Source organism: Salminus brasiliensis, chromosome 22 (genome assembly GCF_030463535.1).
Source record: "Salminus brasiliensis chromosome 22, fSalBra1.hap2, whole genome shotgun sequence".
NCBI lineage: Eukaryota > Metazoa > Chordata > Actinopteri > Characiformes > Bryconidae > Salminus > Salminus brasiliensis.
This window is the reverse complement of record NC_132899.1, coordinates 6,739,573-6,764,572: the sequence shown is the minus strand read 5'-3', so window position 1 is coordinate 6,764,572 and position 25,000 is coordinate 6,739,573. Positions and strand designations below refer to the sequence as shown.

The following is a 25,000-nucleotide window of genomic DNA, read 5'->3' as shown; positions in this document are numbered from 1 at the left end:
TACCCTACACACACACACACACACACACACCATACCAGCGTAAGTAACCATACACACACAATCACACAGAGACGAGCGCACAGATGCACCCACCTCCTCTAGATCATCGTCTGGGGTGCAGGGTGTTCGGTCTGTATGGTAGGATATGGATGAGCCATCCGAGTCTATAGAGCCTTCTTCGTCATAGCCGTAGAACGTCTCAACCACTGGCTGCAGAGCAGAGAGGGACGTCAGAGAGAAAATGACTGAGACGCAGGTTCATGTGTTAAAATGCAGCATTTAAAGACATAAGAAAGGAAAGTAGTGATGAAGCAATCTGCCCAACATCTGTGATCCTGAATTACAGCACAGCGACTGCGGCTTTGGTACCTTACAAGCCTTTAAGCTTCTCCTCCTCCGTATCGGGTCTTGCCTCCTGTACCTCAGCAGCATATCTCTCTCCTAAAAGACAGAAAAGCAGGACCAGGGATGAGTTTCCCAACAGCTTTGCAATATTAAGTAGTTCTTAAGTATAAAAGTACAATCAGACCAATTGTTTTTGGACAGCAAGGGTCTCCTCTTTGAACGTCTCCCATAAATATCAAATATCAAGTCTCTTTCTGATGCTGTACTTTGACTCAGCTGTGGAACGAGCTACCTGCAGATCCTGTAATGTAATTTTAGGTTTGTTGGAGACTTCTTTACTCATCCTGTGGTTCTGCTCTTGGGCTGAACTTGCTAGGATGGCCTGACCTGGCCATGCTGGTAGTTGTTTCCCTTGTAAATGATTTAGAGGACGGTGGAACAACTGATTTCTAACCTCTTCCCAGACTAATCTGCATCTACAACCTTCTGTCTGAAGGCCTCAGAGAGCTCTTTGGATCTGGTCATGGTGATCTTCACCACTCACTTCAACAATGAGACTGAATGTCCTATTTTAGCAATCTTAGGCGAGCTGTCAACCGTGCACTGCACAGCTTGATTTAGGGCGTGTCTGTGTGTCTTTGCTATTGTAATGGCGGGGAAAGGTAAGCCTTGCACAGCTCAAAACGCTCAAAAGTCATGTACTAAGTCTCTTAAATAATCAGGGGTGTGTTTTGGGCGTAAAGTACAATAATAAACCAATAAGCCATTAACGCGTCATTCCTGTTAAGAGCCAGGTGCGGTCAGACTTTGGCGAATTGCTATTTCAGTGGTGTGAAGCGTGGGGGGTACGAGCATTGGGCTGCACACGCCTGTGATGACAATTCACTGCCAAGATAGCAACAGCTGTTTTCAGTCAGTGGAGCTCCAGAAATTGACCTGAACACCCCTCATTTTGAGACCACCACGCCCATCGGTGTAGATTTTATTAATGACTTTTTATTAAATACATTTCTTCAGTTCTGTGTTTTGAGTTGTATTATCTCCATCTCAATATTCTTCAAATGGAGATCTAATGTCCAGCAGTTTAAATACGTTAAGGTGTTCAAGGGATGTCCTAAATTTTTATATGGCTATATATAAGATATACTTTATTTTAACATCTCCCCTCAGTATGTTTTCAGCTGAGTGTTTTACAAATGGTAGTTGCTGAATTTGATACATTATAAACCCAAATAAGGTATACCCTGCTCTCCCCTCCAAACTAGATATCCAAATGGTTTCAATTGCTACATTATTAAGTTGCTATAATACTTTATAAAAACTTGTAAAGGGCAGCTAGACGTATATAATAGCTGTCTAGAACTACAAAGATATTCAAACAGGTTGTAATATACTTCTTGTTATGACAGAAATCTCAAGATATATTGTAATCCATCTCCACTTTTGTCCATTTTAATTTTTATCCATGGTTTGAACCCTGTATCTGCTTTATACTTTGGGTAAAAATCTCATATTACATTGACTTCCATTTAGAGTTAAGAGTCCTTTTGTCACCATTCTGGAGATGTTTTTCATTGGAGAGCATCAGATATTTCAGACTAGATCACAAATACGGCACAAGATATATTAAAAAAATCTAAACCTTCAATTTTACAGGAGAAGGAAAACCCTCCTTAATTTTCAATTGAAGTAAATGTAAAAAGTAAAGATTCCAGGTAATTTTGGAGCATTTCTATTGGTCCATTCGCCATTAAATTTTGACACGATGTAATTAAGAATTGCTGACAGTAGAGGCTTTTGAAGAACAAATGCATATTGTTCACAAAAATCTTAAATAGTAACAACTGCAGCCCTTTGGCAACACTTTCAGATTCTATGTTAATATTTAAAAGCGCCATGTATCAACTGTGTTTAGCTACTTATTTCAAGTGAACCCTTTTCCAACCCGAAAAATCTAAATCTGCCCCTACTAATATGAATAAAGGTGGTTTGTCACTTCAGAAACTGTCTATGAAAGCTGTCTATAAATAATGAATATGTAGCGTGACTCGTTTTCCCAACAAACATGCACACGTTTAACATCTGAGCATTTCTGATGCAAATGTTATTCATCCTTAGAGAAAAGAAAGAAGGCCCACAACATTCACACTTCTTCTCCTGTAGTGAATTCATTACTGAAGCTATTTCTGTCCTGAAAATGTTGGTACTATGTAAATGAATCAAGGCAAATACGACAAAATAAGAGCTAAATAACACATTTGAACTATTTTCTAGTTAAAATGTGCTAAAAGTCTCAGAAAGGAAGTGCTGAAACATCTCCACAGCTGGTCAAGACCGGCTTAGACGGCTTATATTCTGTATGAAGTTCTGTCTACTTTTGATTACAACTACGCTGAAGTGTTACCCAGTTTATGCAACATTTCCTTTGAGAGCAATGTGGTTCAAAAGACTGAGAAAACGTCTGCACACCCTCATCAATGTTACATAAGCTTCAACTGCATCTAAATGTTATCTGGCCCAATTCAGCTCTTGTTCGAGCCCAATAGGAAAGTTATGGTGTGTTTTTAAGCCCATTGTCTGAATAATACAATATTCATATGGCCAGATATTATGTCTTAGTTCAGTTCTATCACAGATTTGCAAAGTTTCTACAGAAGAATTCCACCAATCTTTTAAGGTTCCTACAAAATTGAGCCTTTGGGATGTAAAGAAAGTCATGCAGAGTGAGATGTTGCTATGAAATAGTAGAAAAATCCAACAGTGGTGGTGATAGGAACCAAGGGCCACAATGTCTATAATGAAAATTGCAATTTTATTCACTATCCACCACCACAAGTGAACCAACATGTGTCTTCTGAGTAATGCAGTGTTATGGTATGTTAATGTTAATTATGGTAAAGCAGTGCCAAATCTGAATACGTTCTCATTGGGGACTATTTGGCATATACAGTTGTGGTTGGATGTTTTCCTACACTCGTCATGGACATGAATGCCATTGTAACATTGGGTTTTCAATCATTTCTTTAAACTTGCTCTTTTTCTGGGACAGAATGACTGCCCAAAATACATATAGTGACCCACTGGGGTTGCAGCAGCCTCAAGGTCCAGCCTGTTCTTTGGTGGGTTTTGTTTTTTTTTTCAGAGCATTTAATTTCCTCTTAACTCGAGGTAAAAGTTTGGGCCTTCTTCCAGACCTTGGCCTCCCAGAACTCCCAATAACTTGTACCTACATCTATTTTTTTTAACTGATGATCTTTTGCAGCTGTAGATTTGCAGTTGTTAATAAATTGCACCAGGGAACTTTGGCACCAGGCTAACTTGTGTAAACTTACAGTTAATAAAGATATACACTGAGCTCAATGGACATTCCCATCATACTGTCTAATTGTGTGTAATTATTATAATGAGTGATGTTAAGCTAGCGCTTTTTATGTGGGCACAGAGAAGCTGCCATCTGCCCATGTTGATTTTCTGAAAATCCAAAATTAAAACTCAAATTAAAACACCAAATTATAATTATTTAATTTTTCTTTTAAATTAAACTTACATGTGGTCACTCTTTCTGCTCCAGAAAAAGAACAGATTTAAAGAAATGATTGAAAACCCAATATTACAATGGCATTTGTGTCCATAATTATGAATATACAGTTCTGACCACATATCAAAAACTATTTAGTGAGATAACTTTTTTTGTGACACAGCTTTCAGAGGCATTAAACCTATCAGACTACAGTGGCTGGATTCAAGGCTTTCCTCAGATAGAGCTTAGAAAGAGTCTTAAGATAAACACAAAGACGTTCTTAAGAATGTTCTTAAAAGAAAGATCTAGTCAGTGTTGTGGATAAGAAGGGCTGGATTAGGGTGGGGAAGGGCAGTGTGTATTTAAAGTATACGATCCTTGAGGAACTTTTTTTAATTTGAAACTGGAAGAACCTCTTTAGGTGCTTTGGGAAACCTTCAGGAAAAGATTTAGGAACAAAAAGGTTAATAGAAGGTTCATGAAGGCACTTTCAAATTGAAGAAACTCCAGAAGTTCTTCAAGGATCTTATACATTTAACAGTATATGGTGGAAAATACAGGCTGCTTGGTACGAATGCTGTTGGTATAGTTTCACAGAGCTTGGAGGGGAATATCTAATATCTAAAATTAGAACCAAACAAAGTGTTAAAAATATCCACCTAAGGAAATTGAGAGAATTGTGGCGTAAGGTCAGATTTTCCTTATTTAGACACTAATAGTACTTTAAGACAACCTTTACTTTAAAAATGTTAAATTAGACATTAATTCTACACCCTCTCTGCAACATGGTGATGAGACACAGGAGCACATTCAGTACAATACTCATTCCACCAAAATGCACCACAGAGCGCCACAGGAGGTCATTCCTACCCGTGGCCATCAAACTCTATAACTCCTCCCTCAGCATGTGACACTGATGGTTCAGCTGTGCAATACTTTAATTATACTGTTCATATGTGCAAAAATAACAATAGCACTGTAATTCAACGTAATACGTGCAACAACTCAGGTGCAATAATTTTTCATATTTATTATTTTAAATATTATAAATATTATAAATATATTATTATTTATATAGTTATTACCACTATGCCACTTTACTATATTTATATAATTTTTATATATATATATATATGTGTACATTGTTTCTTAATTCTTTTTCTCTCTTTGTTCTAAATGTATTTTATTGTATAAAATAAGTGTTAAAATGAGCGTTTATTCTTACACAAACGGTTGCAACTGTAATAACTGCGATTTCCCTCCTGGGATCAATTAAGTATTTCTGATTCTGATAAACTGATCATTTTAGATGTTTACCTTCTGGATATTGAACATTTATTAGGAATATCAATTGCACCTAAAAACAATTCTTAAGAAAAATGTTAAGACAATTCTTATAAACATTTTTGAGGAACAATAATTTATCGTAACTTTTTATGTACGAAGTTAAGAAAAAAAGCACATATAAGAATAATGTCTTTTTAAAGATACTTTCGTGAATCCAACCCCTGGTTCCGTCCATCCACCACTGTAAACACTTCTATCTTGGTAAGTAACATTAGAAATGTTTCGCTCCAAATCACTCTGAATTGACACTGTTTACGTCTTAACCATTTAATTATGCAGCAGTATTGCAACATTGATGAATTTGCTGCATAATGATAAATCATTCAACAGCTCCACTTAACAATGCTTGAACTGAACACACAGCTCTAATAACTTACTATTACGCTCTTCACGTATCCAGCTGTTTCAAACGCCTGCAAAACAAATGTGAAACACATGTGAAGAGACATTGTCCAGATAAGACATTATGCACACTTTCTCTGGCTTTTAACAATAGTGGAAGACTTTTTGGAGATATACAGAACCAATTTTAAATTGTTAAATAAAGCACCTCCCAGGCAGTCCAGAATTTTGCTCCAAGGCTTGTAACACATGTATTGAGCAGAAATGTGGAATGTATGAGGGTCATTGAGTACTGATTTCAGAACAGATGCTATAAAGAAACATCTACAAGAGGTTTTTCTTGTACATAAAGAACCATTTAATCAGGTAAGGACTAATTATGCATTCAAATGGTTCTTTGAATTGCCTTTGAACCACTGCCTTTATAAGGAATCTTTCTATTAATTGCATTTTACTAATTATTTTTAGTTGACTTTTTTAGTTGTATTACCTCCACCTCCCAATATTGTTCAAATAAGGATCAAATGCCCATATTTTTAAATACACTAAATGTACAAAAGTATTGGGGCACCTGAAATCAAGGATTTTCAAAAAAGAGTGTATCCTGTAACTGTCTCTACCACAAGGGTCTTGGTCTAGATTGCTCTAGGTGTTCTCAAAAAACTATAGTTTTGCTCTGATGTTTTATTTTTTGACAGCAAGGGCTTCCTCCTCTCATGAAAATCAAATATGTGTGGTCTCTGTCTGACGGTAGATGCTGTACTGACTTCAGTTGTGGCAAAAGCTCCCTGCAGGTCCTGTGATGACATTTTAGTTGGAGACGTCTGTATTCATCTTGAGGTCTGTTCTTAGGCTTGCTAGGATGGGGTGATCTGGCCATGTTGGCAGTTGTTGCACTGGTATATGATTTAGCCAGTGACAGTGGAACGGATGATTTCTAATTTTCTGAGATCTTTTTAAACCCCTTCCCAGACTCATCTGCATCTACACCCTTGTTTCTGAAGGCCTCTGAGAGCTCTTTGGATCTGGCCATGGTGATCTTCACCACTCACCTCAACTCAATCAAGAGGACACCAGACTAAACATCTGAGGTTTAAATACAGACAGGCTCCTCCAGAATCCTCTCTAACCATGTTCTGATCATCTGCAGCTGATGTTCTGCACTTGCTTCTAATTCATAGAAAAATTACATTTATATTAATTACATTATATAAATGTATTTCTGAAGCCATTTTTGTCAATGGTTTGTGTTTCATAGAATTGTTCACATAAGATCAAAGGTCCACATTTTAGTAAAAAAGACAAATATTTTTTAAATGTTTTACATGACTGCAGCACTAAGATTCTTTGACACAACCAAATGGTTGTTTAAGTCGGCACAGTCATACAGCGAACCACTGCCTTCATAAGGAATGCCTGAAGGACCTTTTTAAGTGTGTAGAGATAGACTACACGTCCAGATATTTATGGACACCCGTTTTAACGAATGCATTCAGCTAGTTGACACAAATGTGCAAATTCACACACACAGAGCTTGAGCTTGTCTAGTCCCTGTAGAGAAGTACTGCCAATAGAATAGGACTCTCTGGAGCAGATAAACATGAGCCTATTGGCACCATGCTGCCTAATGCCAGGTATAGGCTAGAGGGGTGTAGAGCCCCTCAGCATTAAGCTGTGGAGCAGTGGAAAAACTGTGTTCTCTGGAATGATGGTGGAGCTCCATCATCATAGTACTTATGGGATAAGGTGGGGAGATGGAGATGAGGTGGGGGGGGGGGGGGGGGGTTATTATCCAACATCCTGACCTTACTATTGCTCTTATCGCTGAATGCAATCAAACAAAATAAAATATCCTTGATGTTGGAAGAAATAATGAAGGAAACCAACTAAAATTAGCCAGACCAATCAATTGATAGACCAGATCAGATCAGATAAAAGCTGTTTTGTCCTCATTAAATATGCATGGTGAGCCACTGGCCAGTGTGTTTGTATGTGTGTGTGTGTGTGTGTGTTTGTGTGTTTTTTTTTGGTATAATGGTACTAATAATACATTTCATTAACAGTACCTGCTAACCCGAGAGGGCTCACGATGTTCTGAGTGGTTCACATTAATGTAGCAGCTGAAAGCAAATAACTGTGTGTGTGTGTGTGTGTGTGTGTAACAGTCTCAGCAGGCACAAGGGATGTTTGTGTGTATGTGTTTGTGTGTGGGAGTACGCGGGTGAAATAGCAGAGGGCGGTGTTGTCATGGCGATACCTTGGACAGATCGTCAATGATGTTCTGCTGTTCAAGGACCTGCAGCCTCAGGAACTCGATCTCCCTCTCCTCCTGGCTCTGATCCAGGTCGTTCAGAGAGCTCGGCCTGCGCAGCGTCCCCACTTTCTCCCTCTGCCACACACACACACACACACACACACACACACACACACACACACACAGCACACTGCAGTGAACAGCTCATACACTGCACTGTTAGCTTAGCCTCGGCAATTAGCCGGCACATGCCATGCTGTTTGCTTAGCACGGACAATTAGCCTCTGCAGGCCATACCATTAGATGAAGGTCTGCCAGGCTAACCTGACCTGTGCTCCATCCAGACGAGATAACGAGGCACTAAAGATGCAGAACAGATAATTAGACACTTAAGGCCAAAAAGACCTTATTAGGAGACCCTAATCTAGGGATGCCCTGTTCAGGCTATTTTGCCCCCAGATCCGATCTGAGTTTATGCTCTCGATCCAATGAGAATGTCCACACTGTTGCCGGCTGAGCAGTAATGTCCAGTAATGTCGACTTGAGGTCATCAGATGGTGCTAAGACCTGGAACTGGATTGGGATTAAAATAGCTGGTACCAGATCCGTTCAAATATTTTTCGCTCCTGGGCTTTTCACCAATGTCATAAATACAAATCATGCTTCCAGCATCCCCCCCATGGACAGTTGTACACATGCATTTTTGGACACGCTGAGAGATACAAAAGCCACATCTGAAGGTAGAGAAGTATGTGGACTGAGGCGGTAGATTAATACTACAGGATTTTACACTAATATGACTCGGGTTATGTAGCGTTACACAGCGGTTGTGGCAAGAGGTCAATTCATTTAATTTAATTAAGGTAAAGTATCAAATAAATACTTAATACTTAAAAACTTTAACAATGTTAACATGTTGAATAGACAGACAGACAGACAGACAGACAGACAGACAGATAGATAGATAGATAGATAGATAGATAGAAAGACAGACAGACAGACAGACAAACAAACAGACAGACAGACAGACAGACAGACAAACAGTTTCCCACACCAACACACCACATTTATGTGTTGATGTGATGAGTTATTAGTGAGTGTTAGAGCAGAGAAATCTGTGAAGAGCAAGACATTTACAGAGACTCATTTCTCTAAAGTACCTTACAAACCATCCTCTCCACTTCAGTGATGCTAGAGATCCAGAAGAGCTAGATCAGTAGGAGCAGTGCCGACATATCAGATTAATACCCTATGAGAGAGCTAATTACCTTCTCCTATCAAGTGAAAATATCAGCACCCATTATGAGGAGGAGACGAACTGAGACTAAACCTTGTGAAACCCGAACCCTGTGATATATATACACTGTAGAATGGGAAATCTAATGGGCTGGGTGTTAAATCATCTCAATCTGAACAGCAGCATTTAATTGCCGTAGCCATGCTGGGTGAAATGACCCATAATTTGTTTACCTGTCATGACAACCCTGTCACATAAACAGTCCATGTTTAAAACAATAAAGGCTGAAACTGCTAAGGCCTTCTGCATTTGGGAAAATGTGATTGCAGAGCTTATCTGAAGAACACAGCAAATGGACCTGTTAAATTCATGTGCTAAAGAAAAGCAGACCTCGTTAGCGTGGCGGCGGTGCAGTGTGGCTGAAAATGGATAAAAACGTTTCACAACAATTAACATAAACGTGAGAGAAACACAAAGCACAACAGGTTAGCTGAGCTAATCTGTTAAGCATGGCAGTGGTGTTGTTAAGCATGGCAATATAAGCTGAACAATTACAGAGATGTACAGTATAAAGTCCTCCAGTCAAATGGGGCATCCTGTGGATTCTCTAAAGTGAAATCAACAACTGTCTGAATTTAACTCAGCAGTACAATAAATAGATATCAGCTTGATAGGAAGACAGACAGACAGATAGACAGACAGACAGACAGAAAAACAGATAGATAGATAGATGGATGGATGGATGGATGGATGGATGGCTGGATGGATAGATAGATAGATAGATAGATAGACAGACAGACAGGCCGATAGATAGATAGATAGATAGATAGATAGATAGATAGATAGATAGATAGATAGATAGATAGATAGATAGATAGACAGACAGGCCGATAGATAGATAGATAGATAGATAGATAGATAGATAGATAGATAGATAGACAGACAGACAGGCCGATAGATAGATAGATAGATAGATAGATAGATAGATAGATAGATAGATAGACAGGCCGATAGATAGATAGATAGATAGACAGGCCGATAGATAGATAGATAGATAGATAGATAGATAGATAGATAGATAGACAGACAGGCCGATAGATAGATAGATAGATAGATAGATAGATAGATAGATAGATAGATAGATAGACAGGCCGATAGATAGATAGATAGATAGATAGACAGGCCGATAGATAGATAGATAGATAGATAGATAGATAGATAGATAGATAGACAGACAGGCCGATAGATAGATAGATAGATAGATAGATAGATAGATAGATAGATAGATAGACAGACAGACAGGCCGATAGATAGATAGATAGATAGATAGATAGATAGATAGATAGATAGATAGATAGATAGATAGATAGATAGATAGACAGGCCGATAGATAGATAGATAGATAGATAGATACACAGACCGATAGATAGATAGATAGATAGATAGATAGATAGATAGATAGACAGACAGGCCGATAGATAGATAGATAGATAGATAGATAGATAGATAGATAGATAGATAGATAGATAGATAGACAGACAGGCCGATAGATAGATAGATAGATAGATAGACAGGCCGATAGATAGATAGATAGATAGATAGATAGATAGACCGATAGATAGATAGATAGATAGATAGATAGATAGATAGATAGATAGATAGATAGATAGATAGACAGACAGGCCGATAGATAGATAGATAGATAGATAGATAGATAGATAGATAGATAGATAGATAGATAGATAGACAGGCCGATAGATAGATAGATAGATAGATAGACAGGCCGATAGATAGATAGATAGATAGATAGATAGATAGATAGATAGATAGATAGACAGACAGACAGGCCGATAGATAGATAGATAGATAGATAGATAGATAGATAGATAGATAGATAGATAGATAGATAGACAGGCCGATAGATAGATAGATAGATAGATACACAGACCGATAGATAGATAGATAGATAGATAGATAGATAGATAGATAGATAGATAGATAGATAGATAGATAGACAGACAGGCCGATAGATAGATAGATAGATAGATAGATAGATAGATAGATAGATAGATAGATAGATAGATAGATAGACAGACAGGCCGATAGATAGATAGATAGATAGATAGATAGATAGATAGACAGACAGACAGACAGATAGATAGACAGACAGACAGGACGATAGATAGATAGATAGATTGATTGATTGATTGATTGATTGATTGATTGATTGACAGACAGACAGACAGACAGACAGAGATAGATAGATAGATAGATAGATAGATAGATAGACAGACAGATAGATAGATAGATTGATAGACAGACAGGCCGATAGATATATAGATAGATAGATAGATAGATAGACAGACAGACAGACAGACAGATGCTGGTTGTGAGCGGATTACCATTTCGATGTTCTCCTGTGTGACGAAGCGTAGTTTGTTCTCCATGCGTCTGAAAGCGTGAGCAAGTTCTTCATTCTTTCGACTCAGGCGTCTGTTCTTATCCAGTAGGGGCTTATACTGGCTCTCAGCCTCGCGAAGCCGCTTCAGCTGTGAAATAATCAGTCAGTATGAAGTGGTCAGTGGTCATTCTAACATGTAGCCTTTGTTCGGGAGGGGGGGGGGGACTCCATAGAATGTGGACAAGGCCCTGGTTAAATGTGCGGGAACAGCAAAGTGCTTCCTGTTTGGTGCTAGAGAGAGCTCACCTATTGGTTATTCACAGTGTCCTAATCACACTTTGCATGAGCCAAAATTAAAAACCTGTGAAAACATTAAACATGGTTGATATCCTGACCACCTCACACCAAACGAGCGAGATTATAATGGATGGTCCATTGTAGAAGCCTCGTAGATGCTCTAAGCTGAATGGAAATGACCGTCTTTTGAATGTAACTCTGCACCTAACTCTACCCCTAACTTTTATCTTACACATTTAGGGTTAGGTTTAAGGTGAAATGTAAGGTTTAGGTAATGTTAGCATAGTGATTTTAGAGTTGATTCAAGGATAAGGTTAGGGGTAGACAGCTGCATTTAATACATACTAAGAAGCATCTAAAATGGACCATCCAATTCAAGTGATACCATGATCATTTCTTCAGTATTTTCTGGTATGCCTTTAACAACTCTTAACAGCAGATCTGCAGCAGAGGAATATTAATACACAGCTGTAGTAGCTGGCACAATATATGGACCTTTAAGGCAGGTTCAGGTTTAAAATGGGACATTTTCTATCGATCTCTGACTCTGTCCAGGCCGAGACAGAAAACATGATCATCTACTGGTGTTTTGTCGCCAAAAATATGTCACCAGCAAGAGGAATACTGCCGCTATCACATAACGCTTATGAAGACCCAAATGCCCATTTGTACTTACTGATATTACAGTATCAGCATCAGCAGATTGTTAGCATCTTGAATATATATATATATATATATATATATAGAGAGAGAGAGAGAGAGAGAGAGAAAGAGAGAGAAAGAGAGATGCCTCAGTGGTTAGAGCCCTGAGTTATTGATCACAGGCTTATGGGCTCAGTACCCACATCTGCTAACCTGCAACTGTTGGGCCTTTGAGCTCTGGGGTGCAGTAGCATGGCTGCCCCTGGCCTTCTAAGCTGGAATTGACCAATATGCCATCAGAACATCAACATTTAGATTCACAGTGTGAGCAAGCCATTAACAACCACTTAAAATCTGGCAAACCGAAGATGTCCATGACCTTCCTCCATCAGTGCTCAATCGTAATACAGTGCAATTCTGCTGACTCCACACTTTGTTAATAATACATTAATTCATTCAGCCTTCTGTTTGCTGGAGGGGGAGTTGGTTACTCACCAGCTCGTTGCGTTCCTCTGAGAGCAGAGCGTTGCGGTCCTCCAGCTTGCGAATGATGGCGCTCAGCTCAGCAATTTTCAGCTGAAAACGACGAGCGTCCTTCTCGTCCAACTGCTGCACCTGCAACACAAACCAACTGCAGAGAACTGAAGCCAAAACAAGGAGTCAAACCTAGAGCTCCAACGACTGTGGCCTGGCTGAGTCGCTCCAGAGCTGCTCAGACGAGGACTTCAGTTTGAGTCTCAGGAATAGCACAAATAAGGAAGACAAAGGAGACAGATGTCTTTCAAATGATAACAGGGATAAGCGCTCAGGAGCAATTCAGTGGGGCCTCATAATGATCACTTCTCTCGACTTGAAGGAATAATGGCAATGGGGATCGAGGTCACCTTAAATGCATGTGTACGATAAATGAACAGTCTGGTAAGTTAGTGGTGAAGCCTACCCTCTGTACTGTGAACTTCATAGTGTCTCAAGGGCCAAGAACCAATAATGTTTAGTAAAGTGAGCAGCAAAAGATTAGCCCTGGTGTCTTAAGGATCAGGGGTGAGTTTCCCAAAAGCTTCATAACTCAAAATAAAATACTTTGGGAACTAGTTTTTAAGAATGTTCGGTAATTAATGAATGTTTCCCAAAGGTTCGTAACTAAAGTACGACACAAACCCTCTGACAAATTACTGACTAATCTGTTCCTGAAGTGGGTTTTCCTGCAGTTCAGTGTCTATTATCATTACTACTCTATTTTGTTATGAGGATCTGATTACATTCAGTGACAAGAGCATTAGTGAGGTTAGATGTTGGGTGATCTCAAAAAGTGCACCATCCATCATTCCAGAGACCACAGTTCTTCCACTGCTCCACAGCTCAATGCTGGGGGGCTTTTTACCCCTCTTATGCCTTCGCCTGGCATTAGGCAGCATGGTGCCAAAAGATTCATATTGCTCCAGAGAGTCCTATGCTGTTGGCAGTGCTTCTCTACAGGGACTAGACAAGCTGTGTCAGCAAAGGGTGCAACGTAAAGTAGCTGAATGCATTCATTAGAAGGGGTGTCCACTAACATTCGGACACATAGTGTGTATTGTAACAAACAAATCCAATCCAGACTGCACTTCTAATGGGACGAACAGTATAAGAAGAACCCAACCAGCATGAAAAAAGACACTTAAAAGGTTAAGAGCCTAAGATATGTACATTCGACAGCACTGACAGACCACAGGGAGCGAATCCATCGTCACCTGCAGCCTTCAGCAACTTCGGCTTTTAATAACACTCGGCTGTGTGGAAGTGCAAAGCGTAAAGTCTGAAAATGTGTGAATATTGCAGGCTGCCCCAGTGTAAGATTATTGGGGGGAGGGGGTGGACTCTGTACTGTATGTGATATATGATGTGTGTGCATGCCTGAAGGCCTGCATAAGATGTTCAGTGTGTATGTGCGCCACCGAATAGGTGCAATTTCACATAGTTAGCACTCTCCAGCATGCACAAAACGCCTGCAGCTCTTCTACACTACAGATGAGATGAAAAAGCAGCTTTACATTAACAAAGCCCACCAACAGCCCAACTGAAAACCATTCAATTTTAAATTAATAAATAAATATGATGGATATCTCAACATAACAATGCATTGATAACCCGGGTCCAGGTCCCAGTAATAGACAAACCCGTAGAGGAAACAATTAAGCTGTAGAGTAGAAGATTCAGAAAATCAAACATCCAGATATGTTCAGAAAAGAATATGCATATGAATGTGATCATACCTGAATCAATTAGCAAGGCATTTATAACAACAGAAAGGTACAAGCTATCACATTCACTGAGCTCTATAGATGAGATAATGCCGGATATTAAAAATGCCCTTGATAGCTCAGTAGTATTCAGTAGGTGCAGGAGACAATCTGTATTGAAAGCATTAAGTAATTGCTCTAAAAGTGTGTTCAAGTGAGAAAACCCAGGTGAGGAAGAGGGTACAAGAAAACATACAATGCATGAATTAGCAAACCTCTCAGCCATGAGTGAAGCAGTGAGATGCACAGGCATAACAACTTTAAGGGGTTAGGACAGCCTTTATAACAGCGGTGGACAACTCAGGTCCTGGACGGCTTGGGATACGTGCACAGTTTTGTGCTTTTCCTGCTCGAGCAGACCTGATGCACCTCATCTGTTAATTGCCAGGCTTAGTATGTCTGTTAGAGCAGGGCAATCAGCTAGCTGTGCTGGACTCTGGCCCCCATTGTCCATCCCTGCTTAACCTGACCTGGTATTATGGTTCTTTGGAAAACCTTTAGTCTTCCGAGCCTAGACTAGAAGTGTTGCAGTATGTAGTCCTGTAAATGGCCACCAGGGGAGCTCTCACCATAAAAGAGCATAAGAAAGCCTGACCAGGAGAGAGACTTTCAGGGCTCTTCCTATTTTTTGGGGACCTGGTTCCACACTGCAGATTCTATACTGATCTATTACCATCTGAGAACACTCCTCACTGGGCTGGGAGTAATGTCCAGCATTGGTGCCTAAATAACCAGAAGTCATTCTGCGAGAACACAGTGGTAAAAACAAAGGATCTAAAAATGATCAGGCTTAAAATAGTCCAAATCTGATCCATTAAAATATACTTGGATCAGATCAGGACATCCCTAATATTTGTTCATATTTGTAATTACTTCACAGGTTTAACTTAAAAAAATATATTATATTGTAAAATATTTACTACCACTAAAAACCTTTTTTAAAACTGGCCATTGTAAAAAATCAACTAAACATTTTTATAACAATGAAAAACCTATGTAACCTATGTGTAAATCTATGACCTTTTATTCTGACCTATTACTGACCTTGGCACTGCACCATAAAGGTCATTTGGGGTCCTCTTAAGAATGCAATACCCTGATCCCCTAAACACCATTTCTTAAGAGCATGTCAAAATAAAAGGTCTTTGTTATTGGTTGTGTCTTATCACATTATGGCCAATTAGAATTTAGAGAGGAAAGTTCTGCAATTTGTTCAATACTTTTAAAGCTGATAAAAATCTTGTAAGATTTTAACACAAAAATATTTGATATTTTATTTAGATTTACTAAAATTAACTATTTTTAATAGTTCAGTAAATCTTTGATATATGGTTGGATGGTTGCAACACAGCTTTAGACTGTGGGTCAAGTTTAGTTTGATAGACAATGAAAATATATTCATATAAAGGAGGTGCTGTAAAATAATGAGATATATATATATATATAGTGCTTTGAGTAAATAACTGAATAGAAGAAACAATTCACTTCTACAAAATAAGTAAGTAATAGAATAAATACCCATAACCCATATAGCAGCAGTGTATAGCTGTACTGCAACCACTCTTATCCTTCACATTTAATATTTGTTACATTTATTATAGATATATAGAATATAGAACCATCTGTAATTTACAAAAATCAGCTGAGAGGTTTGAATATCACAGTTACAGCAATATAAGCTTGTTAAACCAACATGCCCTCATCAGCACTGTTCTACTGTACGGATTCTCACAGGTCATACTATATCACACTGAATGATGACATAATTGTAATGCCCACAAAGAAATGGGATAACTGTTCAGTGTTAAGGTCAGTACCCTGTGTATAATTCATAAGTGTATAAGTCCATTAATGCACATTTCCGTAATGTGCTGGAGGAATTCCCAAAGAATTCTTCAGATATTTGGATCAAAAAATTGACAGCAAAGAAAAACATGAAGATTACTTCCTGCTTAAAGAACAGAACATGAACAAGCTTTGATAAAAATAGGAATCCAAAGAATCAGCAGCAGCAAATGCGAGTGCCTAGCAAGTGTAGCGCAACTACTAAAAGCGAAGCCAGCAATGAAGCAAACAGCGAAGGTACAGGCAAGCGTTTTACTCCTGAACTAGTTGAAAAGTCATCGAGAGTGGACGGCCTCTCATAAATAATAGCGAAAGCAGGTTGTGATGAAAGTGCTCCTACATGCTGAACTAACACTTTTACCTTTTTACCTCAAGACTCTTCACTCAAGAGTGATGCTACTGCAGCTCCAGCTCTACAGCTTGTCTCCCAAAGCCAGCCTCCACTGTCATAATCTGCTGCTTGGAGAAGTGTGGGGCTGGTCAAGCTCGACTCTTAAAGCACCAATAAGGAGGGGTATGCACCATCGCAAAGGTGGAAAATGTAAGTAGTTATACAGAACTACACTGTAAAAAATGTAAAGTTAGGCCAAAGTAAAATGATAGATAGTGACTCTTATCTCACGTTTAACTTCTGCATCACTCGTTTAGTCTGTGGCTCCGCCCTTCAATCCCTTTACTGTATATTCCCATTTGCAGGTTATACCTCCCTCTATCACATGGTGGATGGCCTTCCTATTCTCAGATTCCTGACCACTGAGGGTTGTGGTGTTGCCAGGATTCAAACCTGCCCCCCCCCCTCCATCTCTTTACAAGTAGGCAGTTAGACAGCTGCTCCACTCTAGAGCTGTGAAACCTTTTACATTTCTGTGTCCAAGAAAGAAGGGAAAGGTACATTTTCTAAGAACTGTGTTTTTATGTGGTGTAATTTCACAGCTCTGGACCGGCCCTACGGTCTAACTGCTGCTCATCAAGTCTGAGGAGATCATAGATTTCTCTAACTGGCCTGTACAGCAGTTACTGCAATGTGTCAAGTTGACCTGACTTTAAATATTTTACAGTGTATGCAAAAATGTTGATTTATTTGGAAAAGCACTAATATTATAGTAAATTCAAATAAATATATACAGAATTATTTATAGATCTCATCAGGGAAATCAGATGAGCTGACAAATGTAACACTATTATAAAAGGTAGCTTGATTACACACAGAAAAAACACCCAATTTATCCTAAGTTGTGGCCTTTTACATGTTAGATATCTATTATTTCTACTTTATATAGTATAAATACTAGTAGTTCATTTACCACCTAAATTCTGCTATTCAACTGCTAAACTTCAAATTTATCAAATTATCAAATTTATTTATTTATAAACAAATATTTTACTAAAAAAAAAATAACTTTTCAGAAAAGAAATTACTTTAATAACTTAATAGCAAATAGTAGCACATTTCTAGCTAATCATAAAAGAATGACTTACTGAGAAGCACCTGAATATCACAAGTGACATTTTACTTTGTTTTAGAATTAATATTTGTAAAATATTTTAAGACTTCAGTTGCAAAACACATAAAAGTACATGTATTATTATATTTTTAAAGTCTAATAAATAGTTGGGAGTCTCTTTCATCACAGACAGAGGACTGAGGCTTTAAAGAGGAAAAACTAAGTAGAGTCTTGGACAGCAGGTAGGAGCAACCTTCATCAGCGAGCCAGGAACATGTGTCGTGGGACGAGTGCTGGTGGGTGAGATCAGGCGATCAGGTGAGATCAGAGAAGCAGGAGGGAAGTTGGACGGGCGAGTGAGGTTAGACGAGCGAGTGAGGTTTGCTTACAGTGTTAGCTGTGCTCTCTGCTGTGTCTCCTGCACCGGCTGAATTGGGGCCCTCTCTCTTGGGGCTGAGCAGATTCAGTTGATCGGTTACGGCCTGCTTCTGCTGCTGCAGCCGCTGCGCATGGCCCGCCTGCACCCCCAACTCCCTCTCCAGACTGATCACAGCCCGCTCTTTAACCTTTATCTCATCCATCTACAGGACAGAACACAGTCACACACAGTCACACACACACATACACACAAACACTGGGGATGCACCCATATTTAACGTCTGGACCAATAATGACATAATTTTTGACGATATGATGATAATTAATGGCGTATTGCAACCAAAACGAATAAACATACAGTTATTTATTCATAACAAACAATTAATTAATAATAAATAAATACTTCTAAAAATAGTTTTAATAGCCCACCCTCCTATTATTATTACTACCACCATTAACCATCATTACCATCATTACTATGATTATATTAGCCATACTAAATTATGATTATTTTGCACATATGTTGACTTTTATCAATAATTTATAAATAGAAGCTCTAGCGAATCTACCAGTGGACTCTAATGTAGCGTCACTTTTCTTCAGCCAATCACCAGCTGTGTTAAAAGCACTTTTTTTTGCTGCTTTCAGAAGTGACGTCAAGTCTCTCCCTCCTTCCTCCCCTCCGCCACCTATTTGGTCCAGACGGCTCTAAGATCTCTAAGATCGACAGGGTCTGTGAGAGTTCCAATGTTGCAAGACCTGGGCTGACGACGGGCCTACGCCAAAGACAATCCACAGTTTTAACTTGCTAACATTGTTCCCATCTAATTATCTGTCAAAATGACATTAACTATTCAGTGCCCTCATGTCTCCAGAGTCTTCTGGTAGAAACCGTTCTGACCAGAGGAGTATAGATGGGTCCCCCTTGTCTTGGCTCCTCCCAAGGTTTGTTCCTCCAGCTCTGAGGGAGGTTTTTTTTGCCACTGTTGCCTTTGGCTTGCTCACAGGGGGTGTTTCTAGGGATTTCTAGTCTATTTACTAATTACTGATTGTGTAAAGCTACTTTGTAACAATACCAGTTAAAAAAAGTGATATACACATAAATTTGATTTGATTTAATATTTAGAAAAAAGCTGTATGGGAGCAATGCAGCTTAAAAAAAAAAGAAATACGCTCCATTTATGTTCCCTAATGTTGAGAATTTCCCCACTGCGGGACTAATAAAGGACTATCTTATCTTATCTTATCTAACTGAGGGTACTGAAGATGTGCCCTTGAGGGTACCAACCCAGTAATAAGCAAAGCACCACCCTAGTGACAGTTTGATGCCTTTTTCCTGGTACCACTTTTTCAAAATATGACTATGCCTAGGATTAGAAAGGGTTAAAAGTGGGTTATTAGTGATTATTAATTAGGACACCTTACAAATAGGCTGTTCTAGCATATAACATTTACGGCATTTAGCAGACAGTATCTGTTCCCTGTCAAATACTGCTTATTAATGATTTTATGTTCAAATTAATAACCATTTATAATGTGAATCTAAACGTATTCACTGAGGAGGGTGGTCTTTTTGTGGTATTCCTTTTATCTGAAGTAAAAAGTCTATTTTGAGCATCAATGAGCAAACCCTTTTAAGAGAGCACCATGATTAGGATTGATTATGTTCCCCACCACAGTTATGTGTAAATATTACCCTACTGCAACATTATTACACTATTGATTACCCACCGAAAACTCGAACTGGTATAGCAGGGTGTGTGTGTGTGTGTGTGCTCTCTTGTCGAAATAACAGGGTGTGTGTATGTGTGTGTGAGTGTGTGTGTGTGTGTGTGTGTGTGTGTGTGTGTGTGTGTGTGTGGTACAGAGGCGGCAATTCTCTCTAGATGAGGAATAGAACCTCGAGCCTCTCAGTTGGAGGTGACAGTTTAAATGCTATTGTGCACAAACAATAAATAAAGTATAGCATTGTACAGTATAGTATAGTAAAGTACAGTGTAGTAATATATAGCATTGTAGAGTATAGTAAAGTGCAGTGTAATAAAGTATAGCATTGTACAGTATAGTATAGTAAAGTGCAGTGTAGTAAAGTATAGCATTGTACAGTATAGTATAGTAAAGTACAGTGTAGTATAGTGTTATGTAGTGTACTGAAGTATAATATTGTATAGTATAGAAAAGTGTAGTGGCACATAGTGTAGTGTAATGTAGTATAGTAAAGTAAAGTACAGTACAGTAAATTGTAGTATGTAATAGTGTAGTGTAGTACAGTGTAGGCAAGTGTAGTCTGGTATAGCACAGTATAGTATACTGTAGTTTAGTTTAGTGTAGTGTAGTATAGTGTTATGTCTAATGAAGTATGATATTGTATAGTATAGAAGGGTGTAGTGGCGTATAGTGTAGTGTAATGTTGTATAGAATAGTAAAGTACAGGATAGTATATTGTACAGTATAATAGTGTAGTAAAGTGCAGTGTCTTGTAGTATGCTGTAATGAAGTATAATATTGTATAGTATGGAAAAGTGTAGTGGTGTAAAGTATAGTGTATTGTAATATAGTATAGTATAGTAAAATGTAGGATGGTATATTACAGTATGTAATAGTGTAGTGTAGTGTAATTAAGTTTAATGTGGTATAGTAAAGGATAGTGTAAAGTCCTTAGTATAATATTGTATTGTATTGAAAAGTATAATGGCGTATAGTGTAGTACAGTAGATTGAAATGTGGTATGTAATAGTATAGTGCAGTATAGTATAGCACAGTATAGTATACTGTAGTGTAGTTTAGTGTAGTGTAGTATAGTAAATTGAAATGTGGTATGTAATAGTATAGTGCAGTATAGTATAGCACAGTATAGTATACTGTAGTGTAGTTTAGTGTAGTGTAGTATAGTAGATTGAAATGTGGTATGTAATAGTATAGTGCAGTATAGTATAGCACAGTATAGTATACTGTAGTGTAGTTTAGTGTAGTGTAGTATAGTAAATTGAAATGTGGTATGTAATAGTATAGTGCAGTATAGTATAGCACAGTATAGTATACTGTAGTGTAGTTTAGTGTAGTGTAGTATAGTAGATTGAAATGTGGTATGTAATAGTATAGTGCAGTATAGTATAGCACAGTATAGTATACTGTAGTGTAGTTTAGTGTAGTGTAGTATAGTAGATTGAAATGTGGTATGTAATAGTATAGTGCAGTATAGTATAGCACAGTATAGTATACTGTAGTGTAGTTTAGTGTAGTGTAGTATAGTAGATTGAAATGTGGTATGTAATTGTATAGTGCAGTATAGTATAGCACAGTATAGTATACTGTAGTGTAGTTTAGTGTAGTGTAGTATAGTAGATTGAAATGTGGTATGTAATAGTATAGTGCAGTATAGTATAGCACAGTATAGTATACTGTAGTGTAGTTTAGTGTAGTGTAGTATAGTAGATTGAAATGTGGTATGTAATAGTATAGTGCAGTATAGTATAGCACAGTATAGTATACTGTAGTGTAGTTTAGTGTAGTGTAGTATAGTAGATTGAAATGTGGTATGTAATAGTATAGTGCAGTATAGTATAGCACAGTATAGTATACTGTAGTGTAGTTTAGTGTAGTGTAGTATAGTAAATTGAAATGTGGTATGTAATAGTATAGTGCAGTATAGTATAGCACAGTATAGTATACTGTAGTGTAGTTTAGTGTAGTGTAGTATAGTAAATTGAAATGTGGTATGTAATAGTATAGTGCAGTATAGTATAGCACAGTATAGTATACTGTAGTGTAGTTTAGTGTAGTGTAGTATAGTAGATTGAAATGTGGTATGTAATAGTATAGTGCAGTATAGTATAGCACAGTATAGTATACTGTAGTGTAGTTTAGTGTAGAGTAGTATAGTAAATTGAAATGTGGTATGTAATAGTATAGTGCAGTACAGTATAGCACAGTATAGTATACTGTAGTGTAGTATAATAAAGTGTAATGTCGTCTAATGAAGTATGATATTGTATGGTATAGAAAGGTGTAGTGGCGTAAATTGTAGTGTAATGTAGTAAAGTAATGTACAGGATAGTATTTTGTACAATGTAATAGTGTTGTAAAGTGCAGTGTCATGTAGTATAGTGTAATGTAGTGTAATGAAGTATATTATTGTATAGTATGGAAAAGCGTAGTGGTGTGAAGTATAGTGTATTATGATGTAGTATAGTATAGTAAAGTATAGGATAGTATATTATAGTATGTAATAGTGTAGTGTAGTGTAATGAAGTTAAGTGTAGTATAGTAAAGACTAGTATAATATTGTATTGTATAGAAAAGTATAATGGCGTATAGTGTAATGTATAGCAGTATAGTATATTGTAATGTGGTATGTAATAGTGCAGTGCAGTATAAGGTCGTATAATATTGTTTAATATAGTGTATTGAAGAATAGTATAGTATAGTGCAGATAAATACAGTGTAGTATACTGCAGTATAGTATATCTACTACTTTCAGCCCAGGAATCTTACTGTCAGTCCTTTGATTAGAAGAAATGGAAAAAACAAGAAATTAATTCTTAATTGTCTAAATATATTACAGAATTATTTTATGGAAATAAGCAAAATAACTGATTGTTGTTTTAACCCTACCCTGCAATGGACTGGCGCCCTGTCCGGGAGGTATTCCTGACTTGAGTTCAGTGATTCCAGGAAGGCTCCAGACTCTCTCTGGTGGTTCTATCTATAAGGCTTATGTAGAGATGCTACCATGCCGTCAGTGCGCAAACACATTTTCATTATTAAAGTTTTATATATAGTTTATATCAATCAATATGAAACACTTTCACTAGCGGTATTACACTAACAGACTGATCCTGCACCTGCACTTCTCTCTGTACCAATAGATGAATCACCCGCAGTACTACTCCTCACCGTTCACTGTTTACTCCCACCATGACTTTTTATAGAGCTGATAAAAGACTAGAATTATTATAGAATTATAACATCTGAAATCTCTAATGATCATAACTGAGATCACCATTCCCATTAAAACCAGTAACTCAGTCACACGACACACCAGAAACAGCAAAAATTCACATGGGGGAAACTTCACAGCAACACAGCCACCAGAAAATCACTTACTCTGAGCAGTGTGAAAATCTCCAGCTTAGAGGAACACAGACATTTTAGCCCCTGGAGCAGGCAGCCAGACTAGCTTTGATGGGTTGATCCCACTGCGAGTGTGTGTAGCGTGTAGCTCAGTCCCACAGAAAAATGGCCATACAGATCCAGCGCTCACCACCCCCAGATTCTTCGATCTTTTGTCTGAGGAGAGTCTGCTGCAGCTACGAGCAGAACAAAACTGACCGATTCAGCTCTGTCCCTTCTTTTTTCTCAAGCGTATGCAGACATACACATGCACACACACACAGACAGTGTCCCCAGTGGTCCATTATATTTGGGTGGTTAATGGTATTCAGCTTCCCGGAGCGAGAGCGATCAGCCATAATCTTCATTTGACATTCTTCTCACATTTGCACATGCAAAGAAAATCTTTAGCCTGACCTTTCCCAAATTACAGCTCTAACAAGACAGATTACTCACAGTGGGCCTTCAGCGAGATCTGCAGGGTGGGGCCCATGGCTGTGATTTAAACAAAGAGCCATTACAGCCCATTCTGTTATTTACAGCACTAGTCAAAAGTTTTAGAATATCCCCAATTGTCTTAGTTTTCACTGACATTTAAAGATCTAAGTCTAGTGAATAACCTGAATTGGTACCAAGTACAGTGGCCACAAATGACACAAATGGTCAGGAGCTTTTGACGGGCAAAAATAACTAAAACTGATCATTAATACAAATTGTTGAAAAAAAGGTATTTTAAGTGGACAAGGGTTTGGTTAACAACTTTCAGCTGGTCTGTAGCAATGGAATTAAATTAGCTCTTAGCAAACTGTCACACTCCAAGGTCACACTCCTCCTGGCTCTGTGGACACTGTGGCTCTGTGGACTACACCACCCATGATTCCTCCCAGACTCACGTGACTGTCACTTGCCCTCCACCAGCCAACCATGAACGGTTCCTACGAGTTCTGTAAGCATACCGATTCTCCTATGGTTGAGGACCTGCGTCTACGGTTCAAGGCGCTACATTTAAAACATCCACTAATAGCTCAGAGTGGTCCAGCGCTGAAAAAGGTGCTGTCACTAAGACCTGAGGACCGCTGGTTCGAATCCTGGCCATGCTGCTAGCTGGCACTGGCAGCTGGCCAATTGCTTGTGATGCTCTTGGGTAGGTTAGCACTTAGGCTCACGTCCTACCTGATGGCATCATAAGCACCCAATGCGTCCATTTCACTGGAGCGTTATAACCAAGCCATTTCCCCACTCTGGGTAAACGTGTTCCGGCGCTGGTTTCCCCAAAATAGCAAGAGGAAGTTTGGGAAGACTTTTTTTTATTATTTAGTGCCTTCAACCACAGACACAGTTTCTATTCTTCTTTGGATATGGTGTACCACAACACTTTGACCTTTCTGTGTTGTGTTGGATAGCCAGTTACCTAGCTCTGCTCTAAATAGCTCTACATAACAATAAATGGCCTGTTGGAATACTGGGTTGGCATAGCTGGCTGCCTTATGATTGGTGTCCACAGCAGTAGCCTACTTCAGACTGCATTGACTTTGAATACGATATGACCATACAAC

General features: G+C 38.4%; 1 protein-coding gene across 17 annotated transcripts in view; it reads right to left on the bottom strand.

The window, feature by feature from the left end:
* Positions 1 to 25,000, bottom strand: part of jakmip3 (Janus kinase and microtubule interacting protein 3) — an 82,006-nt gene that overhangs the window by 13,937 nt on the left and 43,069 nt on the right. For 7 of the 17 annotated variants that reach the window (XM_072666857.1, XM_072666853.1, XM_072666854.1 and 4 more), the window contains 8 exons: positions 18,344 to 18,535; positions 12,881 to 13,000; positions 11,448 to 11,594; positions 7,812 to 7,943; positions 5,590 to 5,625; positions 370 to 441; positions 94 to 210; positions 1 to 4 (listed from right to left, as the gene is read on the bottom strand). The exon at positions 1 to 4 is cut by the window's left edge and continues 125 nt beyond it. In XM_072666857.1, coding sequence (XP_072522958.1) covers positions 1 to 4; positions 94 to 210; positions 370 to 441; positions 5,590 to 5,625; positions 7,812 to 7,943; positions 11,448 to 11,594; positions 12,881 to 13,000; positions 18,344 to 18,535 — 820 coding nt within the window. The remainder of the gene's footprint in view (positions 5 to 93; positions 211 to 369; positions 442 to 5,589; positions 5,626 to 7,811; positions 7,944 to 11,447; positions 11,595 to 12,880; positions 13,001 to 18,343; positions 18,536 to 25,000) is intronic. The other 10 variants (XM_072666855.1, XM_072666856.1, XM_072666861.1 and 7 more) reach the window with 3 other exon arrangements.